Genomic DNA, 22527 nt, shown 5'->3' with positions numbered 1-22527 from the left:
ATAAGGGCGGTCCTGAGGAGCCCCGGGGGCCAATGAGACGAGCCAGGGGCGGGGCGCGAGGCCGGAGGGCGGGGCGGGCGGCGGCGGTGGCCGCCGGAGGTCTGGCCTGCGCGCAGTATATGACAGTACGTCAGCAGCGGGATGGCCGTAGCTGTGGCGGCGGCTGCAGACGCCCGAGCAGCCGCGGCCGCAGTGGAGGCTGGAGCCCGAGCGGCGTCGGCGGCGGCACCCCGGGGAGTTTAAGATGGCGGCGGGGGGGGCGGCGGCGGCGGCGGGTCTGCGGGAAGAGCAGCGGTACGGGCTGTCGTGCGGGCGGCTGGGACAGGACCACATCACCGTACTGCATGTGAAGCTCACCGAGACGGCGATCCGCGCGCTCGAGACCTACCAGAGCCACAAGGTGAGGCCGGGCGGCTGAGAGCAGGGGGGAGAGGGCGTCCCCGGCCGCCCAGCCGCGCCGCCCCCTGTCCGACCCGGCTGCACCTGGCTCCGGGCTGGCGGAGCGGTGACTCGCTTCGGCTGCCGTCCGCGCGCGCCGCGGCGGGGCCGGGCAGGGCCGGGCGAGGGTGGCTGACGGCCGCCGCCGTCCGGGGCCGGCCAGGCGCCGGGGCGTGTGGCCGGGGGAGGCGAGCGGGCGAGCGGGCGGGCGGGCGGCCCCTGGCGGCGGGGCCGAGGCCGCCGCAGCCCCTGCGCTGCGGGGACTTTCCGACGGCGCCCGCGGGGCTTTTCTAGCCTTTTCGGTCCCGCTGAGGGAGAGAGGCAACCAGGGAAGAGATGAGTGAAATGGCTCCTCTGCCCCCACGACGTTTGGGGGTGGATGGGAGGAGGGCAGCGTCCAGACGCCGAACCGAGAAGACCGGCTGGCACTAGCCGTCCGCTTCGGGTTGTGGGGGGCGTCCCAACCGTAGAGCCGCGGAGAGCCCGGGACCCAGGCGCTCCGCGTGTGAAGGTGGGACACACACTGTTACCCGCAGGGACTTGGGGACACATGGGCGGCCGCGCACGGGGCGTGGAGGGGCGGGTGGGGTGGGTGCCCACCGTGTACCCTCAGAGGCTGATACGGGCGCTCCGCGTACGCGGGCGGAGGAGGGCACACGGGCGTTCCCAGAGAACCGGGGAGTCACACACACACACACACCCAGCGCTCACCCGGGAGCAAGGACCTTGGTCCCCTAGAGAGAAGGATTCTCGGTGGCTCCTCATCCCCCAAAGACGCGTCGCTAGCGGCTGGGGCTGACTCACTGACCTAGAGAGAGACCAGCATCGGGGTGTCGGGGTGCAGGGCTTGGCGGGAGGTGGTTACACTGCATTCTGGGCAGACTCGGGTGTCGCACCCCGCTCCGCCTTCCGGAGAGAGCGTGGACACAGACACACACAACTCGAGCATAGCGAAGGCTCACAGACTCAGCGATTGTAGAGGACACACCAAGGAACGCGTTTGCAGGTTTTAGGGGGGAAAAAAGTGAGAGAGAGCGTGGAAGGCACTGCGAAGGGACGCAGCAAGCGGACTGCTGGGGACGCCGTTTATGGCCATGCAGTACCGTGTGTGGGTGAGGGAGGCAGAGTGGACGCATCGCGAAAGGGAAGGCAGAGATCATCTGAGAAATCGCTTAACAGTCGCTCGGAGAAGAGAGACATCCGTGGAGCAGAGAACCCGCAGGGCATCCCGACAAAGAGCCGAGCCCATGCCACGGAAACACGCACCGATTAACTGATCTCATAAAGCAGGCGCAGAGGCCAGGAGGACACCCGGACACACACAGTTAGTTTTTCAGATAAAAGTGGAGAAAGGAATTAACATCTGTTGAGCTCCCACTAGTGCCAGGCACTTTAAATGCTTCGAAGGAAGGCCCAGAGCAGCAGGCAAAAATGGCAGGAGAGATGTGAACCTGGGAGCTTTAACCAGGGGGGACAACCTTCAGAGACGCCCCCATACCTAAGGGTGCGCACAGGGGGAGGCGTGCGGGTGTGCACAGCTTGAGAAGTGCCTGAGCTCACCTTCCATGTAAACAGCAGCAGACTAGGGACATGCCCGCAGATGGCACTCACAGAGTGGATGCATGGATGTACATTCCAGGGCATATGTGTTACCCACCAGAGACTGTACAGGTGAAAAACCCTCAGATCCAGGAGTGGAGGGAGGAAGGCATGCACAAGGAGAAGCCTTGCACACACCTGTGAAATCTCAGAGGGGAAAAAGGTCTCAAGTATGACTGGGAAGTCAGTGACCACCCAGCAGTAGGAAGGCGAGGAAATAAAGACAGAAAAACTGCTTGTGTCAGTAGCTACTCCCAGACAGGTGCATCTGCAGGGGAGAGAGCAGCACCAGCATGGAGTGCGAGGCCCCGTGTGCGGGAAGCCAGATAGGCAAGCAGAGGAACAGGGGCAGACAGTGGAGAGAAACTCAGCCCTGCAAGATGGAGAGATAAGCCTCTCTCTGTTCCTAGGGGAGGGCGTGGAAGCAGTGACAGAGGGAAGAAGGTAGGTCAGGGTATGTAAAGAGGAAAAAAACGCTCAGAAACCAGAGAGGAAGGAGTCTGCCGGAGGAGGCCAACCTGCAGTCAGAAACAGACCCAGGGAGCAGATAAAGGCTGACACACAGGGGTGGGGAGAGGCGTCTCTGGGGGCAGTAGTTCGGCCAGCCATCTTGGGGGACAACTGGCAAACTGCACAGCTGATTACAGTAAGATTGACAGGCCCTGGATCAGAGGGAAGAAAGAGGTGGGTGAGGAGGCCCACACAGGGAAGGAGTCCCCCACCCCCCTCAGGAGAGCGAGGTGACAGAGGAGCCCCCAGTGCTCCCTGACCTGCATGGCTGCTGGGGCCCAAGAAGAGAGTGCTATTTGTTTTCCTCCCTTGGTTTCTGCCTCCTACACCTTAGCGCTTTGTGCTTGGGATTAAAGTTTGGGTCTAAAAGCCCCCACATTTATATGCCATTGTCTTAAGAAATAGATCAAAAATTCTTCCATCCCACTGCTTAGTTCTTGATTATTTATTTTCACTTTATAGGCAAAGGTACCAAAGTCAATGGCTTTCCTTACTCCTGACTACTTCTATTGCCTATTAATATCATTACTGTCTGTTTCCATCTCTGTGTATGCAAATGAAGAGGCCTGGTCAGTCTGTGCAGAGGCAGAGAAGGGAACCGCAGAAGACTTTTCCAAGCTCCTCTCCCTTTCTGAGTGTAGTCCTTGGGTGCCTTTTCTTCTGGAAGGGTGATATAGTATGCAGGGAGAGGAGGAAGAAATAAGCTGATTTGACGGTTGCAATTGGTTCCAGCCTTGTTTCTGACTTAACCAGTTCTGTCCCCAGGCCTGACTGTCACTTTGGCCACAGAAACACTTTAAGGGACTTGGAAAAAGCAGGAATCGGGGTGAGACTGGAAACTTCTGACAGCTGAAAAATGGTGTGTTCAGCCAAACCTCCCACAGAGGTATCCTCAGGGCCTCTCCTGACTCAGGCAGGACCAGGGCTCCCCCATCACCATAAAGTTGCCAGCAGTGGGCAGATGGCCCAGCTTTTATCCTCCAGGAGAACGATACATACTTGGGCTGTTACACTTTCCACACTTATCAAAGTAGGGCTCCTAACTTTAAATTGTAGCTGCATTTGGAATTCTGTTCTCTCCTGGGGAGGAGAGGCAGGATAGCTTTAACCTCTCATGTGAAACTTTATCATTCCGGTACTTGATAGGAAGGTGCTTGATGCTTGACAAGTGGCCTCCCAGGTGTTGGCCTATGCAAGGTTATGACTGTTATTCCTCCTCTTGTGATGACTTTCTAAGACCCAGAAACTTCAAGAGGTTAATTTCCTAAATTAAGCATCAGAGTTATTTTTATCCAGATTATTTTGTATTGGATTTTCCTAAATTAACCTACTTGACCTAAGACTTCAGAGAGGTACATTTAGGAATTTTAGGAAACTATGACTTAGGCTAAATACAGAAGTTCTCTAGATGTAATTGGGCAAGTATCTGAAATTATTGAGTCCATGGAAACAGAATCTTTCATTGGAAACAATTCCTCACTGTTTCAAGACAAACAAACCTAATTGACCTTCATTACTCAAGTTTTCTATTTTTAGAGAAGAAATGAAGAATGCTATTTGGGAACCTTTTAAACAGAGATTAGGGTGGGGAATAGAGACATTGTGAGTTCAGGAATGGGAGTTATAGCTGGAGTAAATATCTCCTAAAAGTTGTTTTTCACTCAGTTTGAATACAGAAACAGTTTCCAGTTGATTATATACAAAAATGTATTAATTAGAAAGTTATTTTCATGGCTTGCAGAATGAACTCAGAATACTGATATAGTTATTTAGTATATATTTCAAAGCTACTTTTCCCCCCCATAGTTTATTTTGAATGAAGTTAAAGTTGCTAAATAAAATCACATATTACAACTTCATAGTGATTCTAAATTCATGTCTGAATTTATGGTCTATATAATCCCTATACATTTTAAATGATTTAATTTTACTTTAAATCCCTATACATTTAAATACATTTTATATGTTACTATAATTACATATTTCTCCCAGATATGTCCTAAAAGTGTTTTAAATCAAACCTCAGAATTCTAAAACTTACCTTAGCCAATTCCTTCAGTAATGTGTAGCTGGCTTTATTTTGACATTTGAGTAAGTCATTTTGCAGTAACAAAAACCTTATCAAAATATTGTTTTCAGAATCTGCCATTGCTGAGCCTGTTGATTTTTTTTTTTTAATGTTTACTTAAAGTTTCAAAGGTGGTGGCTCAAATAATACTATCATGTTTGTCCAACTATTACATAAACGTCTCACAAAGATGCATCTCAAGGCAGGAGACATTCATTCTGTATGCCTGAGCATGAGAAAGGAGATGTTTTAAGGGTTCTGTTAACGCATTATTTTGTTAACCCCAGTTATTGGCTTTAAATAAATTTTCCTGCTTGTATGAGTGTCTTCTAGGAAAATGATAGTGTTTTGAAAATGTGTGTAAATACACTTACATTTAATTTTGTATGAGGAATTCAGTCTTGTTCAGTATTACCAGGTTCTGTTATTTCCAGTCAAAGCATAAAGTCTTATTTAAACCTCTGAAGTTACTGTCCTTCATCATAGCTCCCTTTAATGTGTTCCATGATCTTATGAAATCACTCATCCCACAGGTCATGGGGTAGGAGATATCCTTTCCTCTCCTTTCTTTTTAGCAAGTAAAGATATCAGCGTTTGATTCATCGTGGTTTAAGGCACAAAAAGACACATGCCTTACTTTTTCCCGTCTCTTCCTTTTTTGTGCCTGCCCTCAAACAATTTTGAATGTGTACGCGTGTGTTCAATAATCTGCTGTTATAAATACAGAAGGACCTGTTCTTAAGGGCACCACTCAAGCATCCAGACCTGCCAACACAGCTGCCACTGCTGCTGACACACTTACTAAGTGAAACAGTGAGGTTTGCCTTAGCAGATTCCTTCTGTTGCAGTTTTTTCACATAGCCAGTTTTAATTTAAATAGGTTAATCTTATTGACTTTAACTTAAACCCATCTTGAGGCTGAACTTGATCTGAAAAAAGCTTTGTATCAAGTAAAGTCAAATCTGTGCCCTATTTTGCAATAAGTGAAAAGTTTATTCAGATAATCAAGTGTTCAATGCAAAGAAGGGTGCTCCTCCTAGTGAAAAGCACTGGCCAGATTGCCTGAAGGGATAGACGGGGAACCTTGGCACCAGAATTGAGAAGAGGAAGAAAGAACATATGTGAAGGATTGGACCGTGTTCAAGAAGAGAATTTAAAAGGAAAGGGGTGTAAAATCCTTGGAATGATTTACAGGAAAGCTTATCAAGGACAATCACCAGATTGAACCTTTCTATTTGCATTTGCTTTTTTTTAAAAAAAAAAAACTATGGAAGCTGTGCTGGGTCATTTTTAACAATTTGCAGCGACTACAGAGAGGATCAGGAGCCTAGCATCAGTGTTCAGCCTAAGTGTTTGCCAGTTTGGGTGAAATGTATTTGGAGTATTTAAGAAGATGTCCCTAAAATGTGATGAAATGGGCATTTCTTTGTGTAAGATGAGTAGAATTTTAGAATAGGGAAGACAGCGTGTGTATGACCGCAGCACATTTGACTTGCCTGCATACCTCAGCTCCATAGGACGTTTCCCATGACTTAATACAGAAATTTCGAAAAGCAGGCCTGGAGCAGAATACAGTAAATTAATGACTGTCTCTACAGCCACGTTTAAGCTGGAAAAACATGGCATGAATCAGGTCAGATTTACCATGAAAATTGCTTTCTTTTCTTTACCTTTCTCTCTTCCCCTGCTTTCAGTTTATCTACCTATCTACAATTTTGGTTGTGGCATTATGGCTCTTGATAGCCATGTTAAATCTTTAGGAAGAACTGGTTTAAGGGCCTCCACTAATACTTTGCCTGCAAAGGCCAAACCTGGAATTTCACAGCTAGCAGTTTAATATAGGATATAAGAAGAGGGAATCCTATTAATTAGACTGTATGCTAAGGGCTTACTGTATGTAAGCCCTGTAAGGGCTTCCCAGGTGGTGCTAGTAGTAAAGAACCCAACTGCCAATGCAGGAGACTTCATAGATGCGCATTTGATCCCTGGGTCGGGAAGATCCCCTGGAGGAGGTCATGGCAATCCACTCCAGTATTGTTGCCTGGAGAATCCCCTGGACAGAGGAGCCTGGTGGGCTACAGTCCATAGGGTCACATAGAGCTGGACACGACTGAAGCAACTTAGCACACACGCATATGCTCCTTAAAGATTCATGAATCAAATTAGCACCTTGAATAGAACTCAGTAGTCAGAGCATTTGGCTACTAGTTTAATAACTAGGTTGTTAGACAGATAACATAAGTTTCTTTCTTGTTGGGGTTCCTATATGTTATTGGTCTAAACAACAGCTTTGGATCTTAAAGGGTTTTAACAGGCAGAGTCTAGATGGGGGAGTCACATCTTCAGGAGAAAGAGTGGCATAGGCAAGGAAAGGGCAAAAGTAGAAAAGCTAAATCAGGCTTTGAGAATTGCAAGGAAGACCCTGTTCCTCTCACTTTTGAATGCAGGAGAAAATATAATGGAATTAAAGAGAGGAAAAGGAAACTGGAGCAGATTAGAATTTATTCTGTCAAAACTGGGGAGACACTGAAAGTTGAGGTGATTGAGCTAATGCTTTAGGATTATTCTGGACTCTGTGCACATGATGAATGTAAGATGCATCTGGAAGGAAGTAGACAAGTTAGGAAGAAGTACATGGTCAAGATCAGAGATGAGTAGAATGTGAACTAGGAATACAGTGGGAGACAAGATACTATAGATGAGTAGAATCTGTGGAATGTAACACCAGGTTTTATAAGAACAGGGTTGAATTGAAATTTCTAGCCATCAGCACTAGGAAGATACCCTTAGTAGAGAGAGAAATTGGAAGCAGTTGGGAGGGTAAAATAGGGTCGGGGAGAGAAAGTACCATATTCTTCACTCAGTCCTTTGTTTGGTGATGAGGAGACTTAGGTTTGATTAGCTGTTCTGTATCTGAGAAGTATTTGGGTCTAGATCTAGACTAGAACAATGCCACACTATTTACATGTTTCAAACTTTTCCATTTGGGTGGAAATTTTGGGGATTGGTGATGTTTTGGGGGAAGTTGAAATTACTAGGTAGAAGAAATTTTGGTTTTGAATAGGTATTTTAAAACTTTGTATTTTTGTAGGCTCCCTTTATTCAATAACCTTCTCTATAAATTTCACTTAAGACTGTCATAGAGTACAGATAATATGAAAATTGAATTTGATTTTTACATGAAGATCAGGCCTTCCGTGCTTTCTGTCGCAAGTAATTATTGAAACATTAAGTAACTCTCTATAATGTTCCTGGATTTACATTTCAAGCATCATTTTAAAATGATTCCTAAAGGCCTTGAAAGGGTCAGTGTTTTCATTTCCGGATTACTTTCATTTCTGTTTATGTTTTGATTCTCTTTGTTTGTTTGACAGTTTGTGAAAAACAAACTAAAAAATAATCATGTGTACATATACATTGTCTCTGTAGACTAGTTATGATCACTTGGTTCGTGGTCCATAGAGATAACCTTGGTTAGAAGACTTTTCTCATGAACAGTGAGCTGGTACAAGGAAGGAACCAAGCTTGAACTTTCTAATAAGATTCTCTGAGATGCTTTAGGATCTAAATATGCTTACCTGTAAACTTAAGTGTTAGCATATTTTTAAAAAGACATTTACTTAGTATCACGGCTTTTGGTTTTCATTGTTGAAAATGTGATGGCCTCAGATAACCAGAAAACACATCCCTGTGGTTAAAACGCAGCTGAAACATGTTTTGTTTTGTTTTTTTAATAAAAGACTAAAGTAGGAGTAGGAATTATTTCTAGAACTATCAAATATTCATTTAGCCAATGTTTATCTTCTGACGTGTGCAGGCATAGAACTAGAACTAGATAAGTCAGTGATGGTCCCTGCCTTAAGTACTCATGTCTTAGTAGTCACAAGCAGACATTAAAATTAAATAAGTGCAATAAAGTCTGTGTGCAAGGGGACACCTAAAGAGAGAAGGATTAGCTGTGAATGCATCTGAGAAGTAGTGTTGGCTTTTTAATCTCCTGTCCCCTGCCCAGCCCACTCCAGTTGTGTTGTGTCCATCACATCCCTGAGATTGCACATGACTCGGTTCTTTGTTGTCAAATCCAGTGTCAAATCTCTCCATTCCTGTCTTACCTCAGTATTGTGCCATCCAGTTGATTACTCTTTCCTTTTAGAAACACTTTCCTGATTTCCCTCCCACTGCCCTGCCCATTCTCAGTCTCCTCTGCTGATGATCCTCTGCTTGACTGGCCTGTGGAAGTTGGAGATCCCAGTTCCTTTCTCTCTATGCACTTCCCTAGGGGAGCTCATCTAGTCCTGAGGATTTAAATGTCATCTGTATGTTAATGACCTCCAAATGTTTATCTCCAGCTCCAATCTTCCTCTGTTTCCAGGCACCAATTTTCAACATCTCATCTCTTTATCAAAGTGTAAGAGGTTATCTCAAATGGAACAGTCCCAAACACAGTTCTTGATTTCACTCCTCAGAACTACATCTTTGTGAGTGTTCCCCATTTCAGTAGGTGGCAGCACTTGTTCCCAGTTGCCTAATAATTGCCTGGTTTACCTTGATTCATCTCCTCTTTACTTGACTTAATTGATCCTTACAGTCAGTTCTGTCATTCTTCGAATGTCTGAAATCTAACTTCATCCATCACCACCACTCCACACCCAGCCAACCTCATCTCTTTTGAGGACCCGTGCCATGGACTGCCAGCTGGCCTCCAAGCTTCCACTCTTCCTCCAGGAGTCCATTCACCGTGCAGCACCCAGAGGGACCTGTTTAAAACACTTAAATGTGATCATGTCGTCTCCAAGTTTCAAGGTTTCTAATAGCTTCCTTTGTTCTAGATGCTTCATTTATAAATTTCTAGTATTTTAAAAATAATACCCATCTTCCAATCCAAGCTTATTTTACTGCTTCTCCTTATACCTTACTAGAGATCAGGATCACAAGGAACAAATCTTCATTTGTATTTATAGTCAGATTCGATGTGTACGTTTATTTACTCAGTTATAAAGTCTACATTAAGTTCTCTCTTTGAAAAAAAGATGGGATATTATGCTTCAAATATTGTTATAAGGTCTGGTTCACAGTAACTAACTTTTCAGGCCATTGTTCAGTTTGGATTTTTGCCTTCCATGTTCCTTTAAATAGTTGTATGAAATACTAATGTTTTTGACTTTTTTTTTTTTTTTCACTTTGGCCTACATCAGATAGCTACAGTTTTCCAGAAACTCTCTAAAAACAAGGACTGTGTTAAATAGATCAGGTTTTTTAAATTTCTCACTGCCCTTCTGATTCTCTCCTTTATATTTCCTTCTTCTCTATGCTGTAATGGCTAGAAAAACATTATTCTTTATTCCATACAAGCTTTAATATGGTTCTTCTAAAACTGCAGAGAACGAGTTTCTCCTATGTGTAAAGTTGGATCGACTGACAAAGCAAAATACCAGATTTTGTGAAACTTTGATTCTCTCTTTTTCTTTGGGTATAGAGTGGTGGGGGGGGGGGGGGGCATGTAGTAAAAGATAGCTTTGGATTACCCTGAAATTTCACATTCATACTATCATTCTAAACATATTACCCCCTTTGACAAGAGCTGAGTATATTTGATTTCAGGATTAACTGTCTGATTTCCTGTGCTATATTCTGCTTTTGTTTAGTCACAGAATTGTGTCTGACTCTTTGCAACCCCATGTACTGCAGCCTACCAGCCTCCTCTGTCCATAGAACTTTTCCAGGCAAGAAGACTGGAGTGGGTTGCCATTTTCCTCTCCAGGGATTTTCTGCTTTAGCTCCATCTTTTTTTTTTTTTTATTCCTCTTCTTTCCCTGCCTAGATTTTTTTCTTTTACATTACCATGGTTAAAAATAGAATTATTGGATAATCTTTGGTTATTCTATCAGGTGACGTTTTGAAGAGCAGAATTAAATGACTTCTTAAAGGATTATAACCGCAAGTTCTTAAAATAGTATAGTACCTCTTTAGGAAAGAAAGAAAGATATATCTTAAATCATATCCCAGGATAAGTCATAAATACTTGTTACTATTTACTTGCATAAGTGAAAACAAATTCAGGTGCCAAGTGATATTTTCTTTTTTTTTTTTTTCAAGTGATATTTTCTTAAGCTGTAGTGCAAAACCAAAACAGTGATTCCCCCCCAAAGCTTTTTATTCCTATCAGTTCTTAATTCTCTAACTTTCAGATAGTTCACATTTTATATAACTGTTGTTAAGGAGGAGTAGGAGAACCTAACTTATCTAGAGTGGTGGGCAAGAGCACAGTTCTTAAAGTGACGCAGGCCAGAGTTTGAGCTCCAAGTCACTTTGTAAAGCTGTGCAACCTTATGTGATTTCACAGGATTTTCTTGAGAAGTGCAAATAATAGTATCTACCTAACAAGGGTATTCTGAGAACTCCCAGAGGTGATAGTAAAAATGATTACACTGGCCTGACACATTTTAAGCACTCAATAAATAGTAACTAGGTAGGTATAATCATTTCCTAAAACAATCTCACTTAAAGCAGTCACCTGGTGCGTGACCATTTATAGAAAGTTTTCTGGTTTTGACAAAGTTCCAAAATTATATTTGACTTGGGAATTTTTTTCTTTTTCCACTGTCTCTATCATGACTTATAATGCGGCTTAGGTACTCAGATAAAAAGCGAAGTATTTAATAAATACCTACTGGTTAATTTTAAATAATTCAAGAACTAACTTGAGTCAAAGCTCTATGATGGATGCAAAAGGGAAACTGAAGGTATTTCAAGTATATCTCTAACCTTAGAGAATAAAGTTAGACCTCTGTAATGTGTTTCTTAGAGAAATCACTCTTTTCTAGGCCAGAAGTCTATTTCTTATGGTTGTATGTTGACAAAACCAATAGTGGTTGATAAAGTAAAAGTAACCATAGATTTAATTTTTCCTGAGGGATGAGCAATATGTAAATAATCAAGAGATGTTTATAATGATTTTTATAGGATAACTCTCTTCTTGTGGTGGTGGTTTAGTCACTAAGTTGGTCTTGACTCTTGCGACCCCATGGACTGTAGCCCACCAGGCTCCTCTGTCCCTGGGATTTCCCAGGCAAAAATACTAGAATAGGTTGCCATTTTCTTCTCCAGGGGATCTTCCGGACCCAGGGATCAAACCCATGTCTCCTGCATCTCAGGTGGATTCTTTACCGCTGAGCCACCAGGGATTCCTTACTCTCTTCTTATTTAATCCCCAAAGAAACCAGAGCCTTGCCCCTTCTCTCCTCTCCTAAAAGAATCCTATCAGAAACTTAAATTACTGGGACTGCCCTGGTGGTCCAGTGATTAAGATCCACCTGCCAGTACAGGGGACATGGGTTCAATCCCTGGTCTGGGAAGATCCTACAGGCCCAGAGGAACTAGGGCCTCACACTGCAACTAGAGAAGAGCCCCCCCTCACCACAACCTGCATGTGACAATGAAGACCCAGCACAGCCAAGCATAAAATTTTAAAGAAGAAATTAAAATTCAGTTCAGTTCAGTCGCTCAGTCATGTCTGACTCTTTGTGACGCCATGAATCGCAGCACGCCAGGCCTCCCTGTCCATCACCAACTCCCAGAGTTTACTCAAACTCACGTCCATCGAGTCGGTGATGGCCATCCAGCCATCTCATCCTCTGTTGTCCCCTTCTCCTCCTGCCCCCAATCCCTCCCAGCATCAGGGTCTTTTCCAGTGAGTCAGCTCTCAGCATCAGGTGGCCAAAGTACTGGAGTTTCAGCTTTAGCATCATTCCTTCCAAAGAACACCCAGGGCTGATCTTTAGAATGGACTGGTTAGATCTCCTTGCAGTCCAAGGGACTCTCAAGAGTCTTCTCCAACACCATAGTTCAAATGCATCAATTCTTCAGCACTCAGCTTTCTTCACAGTCCAACTCTCACATCCACACATGACCACTGGAAAAACCATAGCCTTACTAGACGGACCTTTGTTGGCAAGTAATATCTCTGCTTTTGAATATGCTATCTAGGTTGGTCATAACTTTCCTTCCAAGGAGTAGGCATCTTTTAATTTCATGGCTGCAATCACAATTAAGATTGCATAGTAAAATTACTTAATAAATTACGTATTACTTTTACAGTCCTGATATATTGCAAGGAATAGTCCCTGGGAATAAGTGGACATAGATTTCTTTGGTCATAGAGCAGTTTTTGTTTCAGTAGTTGGCTTATTATAATGGCAGTTTTCAAGAACATAACTAAACTTTTGAGCATTTTAGTATTGTCTACACTTTTATTCTAAGCTTAAGAATGCCCTACATTCCCTGAGAAATAAATAAGAGAGGGTTAATTCAAGGAACTCTAAAAGCAGTGAACCAAATAAGAGTTGAACAGAATCTTTTGACTGTAAAGTGAAAGACGCTCAGTCGTGTCCGACTCTTTGCGAGCCCATGGACTGAATAGTCCATGGAATTCTCCAGGCCAGAATACTGGAGTGGGTAGCCTTTTCCTTCTCCAGGGGATCTTCCCAACCCAGGGATCAAACCCAGGATTCCCACATTGCAGGCGGATTCTTTACCAGCTGAGCCACAAGGGAAGCCCTTTGACTTAAAAGCATCACCTTTATCAGGTTGTTGAAGCATTTATCAAAAGGGGTTACCCTAGTCAGTACCAGTCTGCATTGTGTTTCTTGGCTGGACGAATAGACCAGATCACTCTCTTATTTATAACTCAACTACTATTCAGTTAAACCCTAGAGTTACTTGATTTTCAAAAGAGCTACCTGCTGCAAATATTTAATTAAAGCTAAAAATCAAAAGTTGAAGTCCTGCTGAAATTCCATTCGTAATGGAAATGTACTTAGTAAGTTAAACATTACTGTAAAACATGCCATATCATAGTTGGTCACCTGTAATTACTTTATCTTTTAAAACTGGATTGCATTTTAAAATATACAATGAGTTGAGGTTATGTTTGTGCAGTTAAAATTAGGCTAAAAAGATTTAGATGAAAAGGAACTTAAGACGTATAATGGTATTGACTTTTAGAACTTATTCCTGGTCCCTTTCCTATTAACACGGTAGTCAGATGCATAAAAAGTGGTATAGCATTCTAGCCGTCTCTTGTTGCTTTAAAAAAAAAGAAAAAATTCAAGAACTATAGTACCTAACATCTTCTTGTCTAAAATTGGGATTAAAATTGATAATGGATTTAAGGGTCTCATATGTTTTTCTCTTCAAGCTTGTTAGGTATCTTAAAGGAGTTTTTCAGTAACAGTAATCCCAGTTTATTGTGTTTAGATAAACACCCACAATTACTCCATGGACGAGGGTTTTATTTTTTTAATAAAAAACGTTAACACAATACTTATATATGTTCCTTTACTATACATGGTCCTTACAGGGGTAAAAAAAAAAGAAAAAAACTAATTTTTTAAAGTTTTTATTTAGTCAGAAACCTTGAAAATTGCAGTGATTTTATGAAATTCATTTTCCTTGGAAACAAAGCGCCGAAAGAATTGAATGAGCATTTAAGTGCTTTTACATGTTTAGCACAGGGAGATAACCTATTACAGAGGCAAGAGAAGGAAAGGGTTCTGTATTTGAGATCCAGAAACCAGGATTTGAGGTCCAGCTGTGCTAACCACTAGCTGGATGATCTCAATCAATGAACTCTGCCTGTCGGAGACTCATATATCTCCCTCTGAAATAGGTGATGATGTCTTCCTCCCACCCACAGCTGGTTTTAGAAGGCCTCCCTTGAGGCTATGGTATAAAAATGCTCTGTACATTACAAAACTGTCTAAACAAGAACAAGTTATCATTTTTATTGAGGAATCAAGTAATACAGCTAGAACTCTAAGCATATCAGGAGGTAAGGTTCTAAATGCAAGTCATGAGGCAAAAGGTTGGATAATGTCAAAATTACTCTTGAATGTCCCAAAGTTGATGTACAGCATAGTAGTACTGTTTTTTCTATACAACTCCAAATAGTAAAGTATATAATGTGTATGGTTGGATACTGCATATATAAAGAGACCATAGCCAATATGATTTTATAATATACTTTTCAGCATAATGCATATAAGTACTTGTAAGTTAAATTTGTATTAGACTCTTCTGTAACGTAACAACCAGGAGTAAGACAACTTATGCAGAAATACACCCTAATGTAGTGGTACCATAGACACAAGCATCTGGAAGAACAATAGCTAATGGTAGTTAAAGTGGGCACAGTTCAGCGTGAGCAAAATGGTGGCATTTGTATCTTGTTTGGTGAGGAAGTGTGTAATGTTTTAAAATGTGAGTCCTTTCTCAGTTGGGCATTCATCCCCCAAATACTCACCACTCCTTGTTGCTTTATACCCAGTCTCTTACCTGAGTCTTTGATTCCTGATTCATCCAAAGGAAGGCCTAGCTGAGGAAATGAATCTTACACTTCAACATTAAGTGATTAATGGTGGATTGGCAAAATAGTGTTAGGGAAGTTATGCCAGGTTGAAGGAACAGGTAGGAAGTAGAAATAGGAAAGTGTTTACAAAACAGACTGAAAAAGGTTAACAGTGCTGAGCCACAGTTGGGAAGTAAAAAAGATGAGACTGGTTGGTCCTATAGTTGGAGCTTCTGCTTTCTATGTGAGGAGTTTGTTTTACTTTGATAGAACCACTGCAAAGTGGTATCTGAGAGAGCTTCTGCTAGCTATTTCAATGAGGAGCATTTGGAAGGAATTGAAGGAAGGGAGGAATTGATGCTTTTGAACTGTGGTGTTGGAGAAGACTCTTGAGAGTCCCTTGGACTGCAGGGAGCTCCAACCAGTCCATCGTAAGGGAAATCAATCCTGAATGTTCATTGGAAGGACTGATGCTGAAGCTGAAACTCCAATACTTCAGCCACCTGACTCATTTGAAAAGAACTGACTCATTTGAAAAGACCCTGATGCTGGAAAAGATTGAAGGCAGGAGGAGAAGGGAACGACAGAGGATGAGATGGTTGGATGGCATCACCAACTCAATAGACATGAGTTTGAGTAAACTCCAGGAGATGGTGAAGGACAGAGAGGCCTGGCGTGCTGCAGTCCATGGGGTCGAAAAGAGTCAGACACAACTGAGCAACTGAACTGACTGACTGACTGAAGGAAGGGAGGAAGGCCTTTGTTTAGTTGCTTGGTAATAGGGGCCTGGAAGCAGGCTAGAAACTTTCAAAGTAGGAACTGAGCTTAATTTGAGGGTGTCTGGGGCATGCGTGTGTATGCAAGCTCAGTCATTCAGTCATGTCTGACTCTTTGCCACCCTGTGGACTGCTGCCTTCCAGGCTCCTGTGTCCATGGGATTCTTCAGGCAAGAATACTGGAGTGGGTTGTCATTTTCCTCCTTCAGAGTCTGGGGCATGTTGGCCCCAAATGATGACTGAGAGCCCTGAGCCACCTTTGCTTCCTGTGTGTGTGTGTGTGTGTGTGTGTGTGTGTGTGTGTGTGATATTCAGACCTTCAGCACATTTTATTCTTTCTTGGGAATATCTGCTCATTCCACCATCTCCTGTTTGCTCCAAATGAAGTCATACTAATTTAAGCCTTTATCACCAGAGCGTTCCTAAATGAAACATCCCCTGGAGCCGATATCTAATCCTTTTCCCTAGCCCAGATTCATCGCTGTCTATCTTTCTTACATGTGACTGAAAGAGCTGCTTTCCCTGAAGCAATTTCTTTTAGGAACTCACTTTCTTATTCCAAAAATCAGAAGAGCCTCCAGTCCTTTATCCTGTCAAAGGCAAGACTTAAAGGCCACCCCTAAAGGAGTAATGGAGGGGGTTAAGGTAGGACTAGTTCACAGGGTGGTAAACCTATGAAATTCTCAGGTGGGAAATTTAAATTACTGTCCTCTTTACGCAGTAGTGGATAGAAGTTAAAACTGAAGACACATTTTGACGTCAAGAAGAGATTAGCCAGGGATCACCAGGTCCAATTCTCGTCTTTTATGTCCTGTTTCACATGTGAAAGGAAGCTGCACACATCCAGAGATCTGCCCTCCATCCACACACCACCCATTCCTGTATCCTTGCTTTTTTGCTTCTGTTCAGTTCAGTCGCTCAGTCGTGTCTGACTTTGAGACCCCATGAATCGCAGCACCCCAGGCCTCCCTGTCCATCACCAACGCCCGGAGTTCACTCCGACTCACGTCCATCGAGTCAGTGACGCCATCCAGCCATCTCATCCTCTGTTGTCCCCTTCTCCTCCTGCCCCCAGTCCCTACCAGCATCACAGTCTTTTCCAATGAGTCAACTCTTCACATGAGGTGGCCAAAGTACTGGAGCTTCAACTTTAGCATCATTCCTTCCAAAGAAATCCCAGGGCTAATCTCCTTCAGAATGGATTGGTTGGATCTCCTTGCAGTCCAAGGGACTCTCAAGAGTCTTCTCCAACACCACAGTTCAAAAGCATCAATTCTTCAGCGCTCAGCCTTCTTCACAGTCCAACTCTCACATCCATACATGACCACTGGAAAAACCATAGCCTTGACTAGACGGACCTTAGTCTGCAAAGTAATGTCTCTGCTTTTGAATATGCTGTCTAGGTTGAGAATTTTGAGCATTACTTTACTAGCATAACTTTTCTTCCAAGGGGTAAGCGTCTTTTAATTTCATGGCTGCAATCACCATCTGCAGTGATTTTGGAGCCCCCCAAGTAAAGTCTGACACTGTTTCCACTGTTTCCCTATCTATTTCCCATGTTTCCCTATCTATTTCCCATGAAGTGATGGGACCGGATGCCATGATCTTCGTTTTCTGAACGTTGAGCTTTAAGCCAACTTTTTCACTCTCCTCTTTCACTTTCATCAAGAGGCTTTTGAGTTCCTCTTCACTTTCTGCCATAAGGGTGGTGTCATCTGCATATCTGAGGTTATTGATATTTCTCCCAGCAATCTTGATTCCAGCTTGTGTTTCTTCCAGTCCAGCATTTCTCATGATGTACTCTGCATAGAAGTTAAATAAGCAGGGTGACAATATACAGCCTTGACATACTCCTTTTCCTATTTGGAACCAGTCTGTTGTTCCATGTCCAGTTCTAACTGTTGCTTCCTGACCTGCATACAGATTTCTCAAGAGACAGGTCAGGTGGTCTGGTATTCCAATCTCTTTCAGAATTTTCCACAGTTTATTGTGATCCACACAGTCAAAGGCTTGGCATAGTCAATAAAGCAGAAATAGATGTTTTTCTGGAACTCTCTTGCTTTTTCCATGATCCAGCGGATGTGGGCAATTTGATCTCTGGTTCCTCTGCCTTTTCTAAAACCATCTTGAACATCAGGAAGTTCACGGTTCACGTATTGCTGAAGCCTGGCTTGGAGAATTTTGAGCATTACTTTACTAGCATTTGAGATGAGTGCAATTGTGCAGTAGTTTGAGCATTCTTTGGCATTGCCTTTCTTTGGGATTGGAATGAAAACTGACCCTTTACAGTCCTGTGGCCACTGCTGAGTTTTCCAAATTTGCTGGCATATTGAGTGCAGCACCTTTACAGCATCTTTCAGGATTTGAAATAGCTCAACTGGAATTCCATCACCTCCACTAGCTTTGTTTGTAGTGATGCTTTCTATGGCCCACTTTACTTCACATTCCAGGATATCTAGCTCTAGATTAGTGATCACACCATCGTGATTATCCAGGTTGTAGATCTTTTTTGTACAGTTCTTCTGTGTATTCTTGCCACCTCTTCTTAATATCTTCCTCTTTTGTTAGGTCCAGACCATTTCTGTCCTTTATCAAGCCCGTCTTTGCATGAAATGTTCCCTTGGTATCTCTAATTTTCTTGAAGAGATCTCTAGTCGTTCTCATTCTGTTGTTTTCCTCTATTTCTTTGCATTGTTCGCTGAAGAAGGCTTTCTTATGTCTTCTTGCTATTCTTTGGAACTCTGCATTTTATCTTTCCTTTTCTCCTTTGTTTTTCACCTCTCTTCTTTTCACAGCTATTTGTAAGGCCTCCCCAGACAGCCATTTTGCTTTTTTGCATTTCTTTTCCATGGGGATGGTCTTGATCCCTGTCTCCTGTACAGTGTCATGAACCTAATTCTATAGTTCATCAGACATTCTGTCTATCAGATCTAGGCCCTTAATTCTATTTCTCACTTCCACTGTATAATCATAAGGGATTTGGTTGAGGTCATACCTGAATGGTCTAGCAGTTTTTCCTACTTTCTTCTTAAGTCTGAATTTGGTAATAAGGAGTTCATGATCTGAGCCACAGTCAGCTCCTGGTCTTGTTTTTGTTGACTGTATAGAGCTTCTCCATCTTTGGCTGCAAAGAATATAATAGTCTGATTTTGGTGTTGACCATTTGGTGATGTCCATGTGTAGTCTTCTCTTGTGTTGTTGGAAGAGGGTGTTTGCTATGACCAGTGCATTTTCTTGGCAAAACTCTATTAGTCTTTGCCCTGCTTCATTCCGCATTCCAAGGCCAAATTTGCCTGTTACTCCAGGTGTTTCTTGACTTCCTACTTTTGCATTCCAGTCCCCTATAATGAAAAGGACATCTTTTTTGGCTGTTAGTTCTAAAAGGTCTTGTAGGTCTTCATAGAACCATTCAACTTCAGCTTCTTCAGCGTTACTGGTTGGGACATAGACTTGGATTACTGTGATATTGAATGGTTTGCCTTGGAAATGAACAGAGATCATTCTGTCATTTTTGAGATTGCATCCAAGTACTGCATTTCGGACTCTTTTGTTGACCATGATGGCTACTCCATTTCTTCTGAGGGATTCCTGCCCGCAGTAGTAGATATAATGGTCATCTGAGTTAAATTCACCCATTCCAGTCCATTTTAGTTCGCTGATTCCTAGAATGTCGACGTTAACCCTTGCCATCTCTTGTTTGACCACTTCCAATTTGCCTTGATTCATGGACCTGACATTCCAGGTTCCTATGCAATATTGCTCTTTACAGCATTGGACCTTGCTTCTATCACCAGTCACATCCACAGCTGGGTATTGTTTTTGCTTTGGCTCCATCCCTTCATTCTTTCTGGAGTTATTTCTCCACTGATCTCCAGTAGCGTGTTTTACTGACCTGGGGAGTTCCTCTTCAGGATTCTATCATTTTGCCTTTTCATAGTGTTCATGGGGTTCTCAAGGCAAGAATACTGAAGTGGTTTGCCATTCACTTCTCCAGTGGATCACGTTCTGTCATTTTTCTTTTTTTTTTTTTTTTAAGCAATGCTGAAAACACAAACTCCAAGGAAAAGGAGCTTTTTCCCTTAGGGCACTCCTTTTCCTTGGAGTTTGTCTTTTCAGCATTGCTAAAAAAAAAAAAAAAAAGATCCATCTTTTCCATGAGCCTTTTCTCTTTTCTAGTATCTCTTCTAACCCGTACTTTTCTCCTTTTTGAGAGTCCTTACTGCACCTCCCAGCAGTACTTAACCTAATATTTAATTATTTTCAAACGTTCTCCAACTAAAAAGTGAACTCTGTGCCTAAAGGAGCAAGCCCCCAAACTTTTGGATCTGCCATAGCAGATGTGTGTGGAGCCCAAGATAGTAGGCAAAAATAGTATGGCAAAACAGGAAGATTGAGTCCTAGATTACGGTCCCAGCTTAGTTATTAATGTGACACATGGGCCATTGTGGTTATATAGCGGGAGGTAGGTGGGCAGCAACTGGATTATCTCCAGATTGGGAATTCTGGGATTCTAGTAGTGTGTGACTGCCTAACTGAATATGGTGAGAGGAGAAGGAGAAGAGACTCTTAAGTTAAATTTACGGTTATGAGTCTGGAGAAGCACCCTGACCAGAAAGTAGGAAAGAGGTGCCAGTTTGGTTCGGGGCAGCGGTAGTTTGTTGTAGTTGAGTCACTCAGTCCTGTCCAACTCTTTTGCGACCTCTCAGACTGTAGCCCACCAGGCTCCTCTGTCCATGGGATTTCCCAGGCAAGAATACTGGAGTGGGTTGCCATTTTCTCCTCCAGGGGATCTTCCCGACCCAGGGACCCAATCAGCGTCTCCTGGAGAGTTTGGCAGGCAGATTGTTTACCACTGAGCCACCAGGGAAGCCCAGGGTAGTTTAGTGTTTGCCAATTTTACTGTCTCTGAGAGTTTCTAATGCAAATATCCTGGGCAGTGATAAGCTGCAATTTTTGGAGAGATGCCAAGTTGAGGAATCCTGAAGAGATTCAGAGTCAGTCACCAGACAGGGTGAGCTTCCAGGAGAGAGTGGATATACCGAGAGGAAAATGAGGGCACTAGGTTTTGAAATGAAAGGCGTGATCAAAGGGCTAGGAGGACAGGTGTCTCCAAGTGTGAGGAAGTTGTGATATCCAGTGGAGAAGTGAGCAGTTTGAAAGCGGAGGAAAGTTAGCATTTGTTTGACCAAGAAGAATTGATGAACTTGATAGACAAGTTCAAATTCCAGTGATGAGCTGAAGATAACCTCCCTTCAAGGAGTCAGGAAGGAAAGTGTCAGAGGAGATGTTTGTGATTTGAAGGCAGAGCAGGAGGCGGGGCTGATTTAAGTATTCTGGAAGCTAGAACCGGGACCTCTGTTACCTAAACTGGAGGACTGCCTACTTCTCCACATGAAGGGAGCCTCCCCAGGGCTTCTGCAGGCAAACTGCCATTACTTCTGGTAGAGGGTTAGCTGTGGAATGTCCATTTGGGTGAGGCTTTCTCCCTCTAAGGAAATTCAAATTAGCATTAATCTATATTTTACATTTTCATAAAAGACCATGAATTAGAATGAATCACTACAAAAAATTGTCTCCCACACCAAGAAATAAATTTTTTCAAGCAGTAGTACTTTGATTCTGCTGATAAGTCTAAAGTTAAATTATCTTCATGGTGGTAGAACAATGGTGATAGTAACTACTCATGTTTTCTCCAAGAAGATGTTTATCTATTCTTATAAATAATAACAGGACGGTTAATGCTACCAGTTGGTTTTCTATTCAGATGATCTATCTTTTAAAGTACTTATCCTTTCCTTATTTCTCTCTAGTTTATTGTGATACTGATTAGTAAACTTTTCAATCTGCAGAGTTTTGGGAAGTAACTGATATCAGTAGTTAATGTGGAGGGGCTAGGGAGGGCCATATGGATGCCTCTGTATTTTTCTTTAAGGTAGAGCTGAGACCAGAAACCCCTGCTTCTGTTTTTGTGCTTTGAATTTGGATATGAGGGTATGAAGACTAGCTGATGTGTTACTATTAAAATGTTATCCAAATCTGATTTCCCCATGAATTTCTGTTACCAATTTGGGAGAGCATTCCCATAGTAGTGAACCAGTCCCATACTGGTGATTTGGGGTACAGGAAATTATGCCTGAGACTATGGTAGATATTTACAATTACAGCTTTTCTTTTAAATACATAGCTCTATGAGAAGATATTAAAAGTTAGGAAGAGGACAAAATCATAATAAAACACTGTTCTAGAAATTATATTCTCCTGATGAAAAGCTTGTGATGGAACTGGTTACTTGTTTGACCCTCAGCTAAAAACTCATCGCTGGGTGGGAGGGGGGTTCATGTTTGGGAACACATGTAAGAATAAAAAAAAAAAAACTCATCGCTGGTAAAATGTGAGAAAATGAAGGAAGGAGAGAGTGGGATATACAGACAGAGTAACCTGGAAACCTACATTACCATATGGAAAATAGATAGACAATGGGAATTTGCTGTATGACTCAGAACTCAAACCAGAGCTCTGTAACAACCTAGAGGGGTGGGATGGGGAGGAAGGTGGGAGGGAGGCTCAAGAGGGAGGAGACATAGGTAGGTACTCCTATGGCTGATTCCTGTTGATGTCTGGCAGAAACCAACACAATACTGTAAAGCAATTATCCTTCAATTTTAAATAAATTTAATTTTTTTTAATGTGAGAAAATGGAAACCACAGTTCATCCTCAAATATTTTAATTTTATACTAGCATCCTGTTAAGGTTTTGCAGGATTCCTTAAATTATCTCTAGCTTTCCTCCA

At 42.9% G+C, this 22527-nt stretch overlaps 1 protein-coding gene across 1 annotated transcript in view; it reads left to right on the top strand.

Annotated features, from left to right (window-relative positions):
- Nucleotides 1-244: 244 nt before the first annotated feature.
- ELL2 (elongation factor for RNA polymerase II 2) overlaps nt 245-22527 on the top strand; it is a 74058-nt gene continuing 51775 nt past the window's right edge. Inside the window, exon 1 of the mRNA XM_068979704.1 lies at nt 245-400. Coding sequence (XP_068835805.1) covers nt 245-400 — 156 coding nt within the window. The remainder of the gene's footprint in view (nt 401-22527) is intronic.

The sequence above is a fragment of the Capricornis sumatraensis genome, chromosome 9 (genome assembly GCF_032405125.1).
Source record: "Capricornis sumatraensis isolate serow.1 chromosome 9, serow.2, whole genome shotgun sequence".
NCBI classification, from domain to species: domain Eukaryota; kingdom Metazoa; phylum Chordata; class Mammalia; order Artiodactyla; family Bovidae; genus Capricornis; species Capricornis sumatraensis.
The sequence above is the reverse complement of the archived record's forward strand: the minus strand, read 5'-3'. Positions and strand labels throughout refer to the sequence as shown.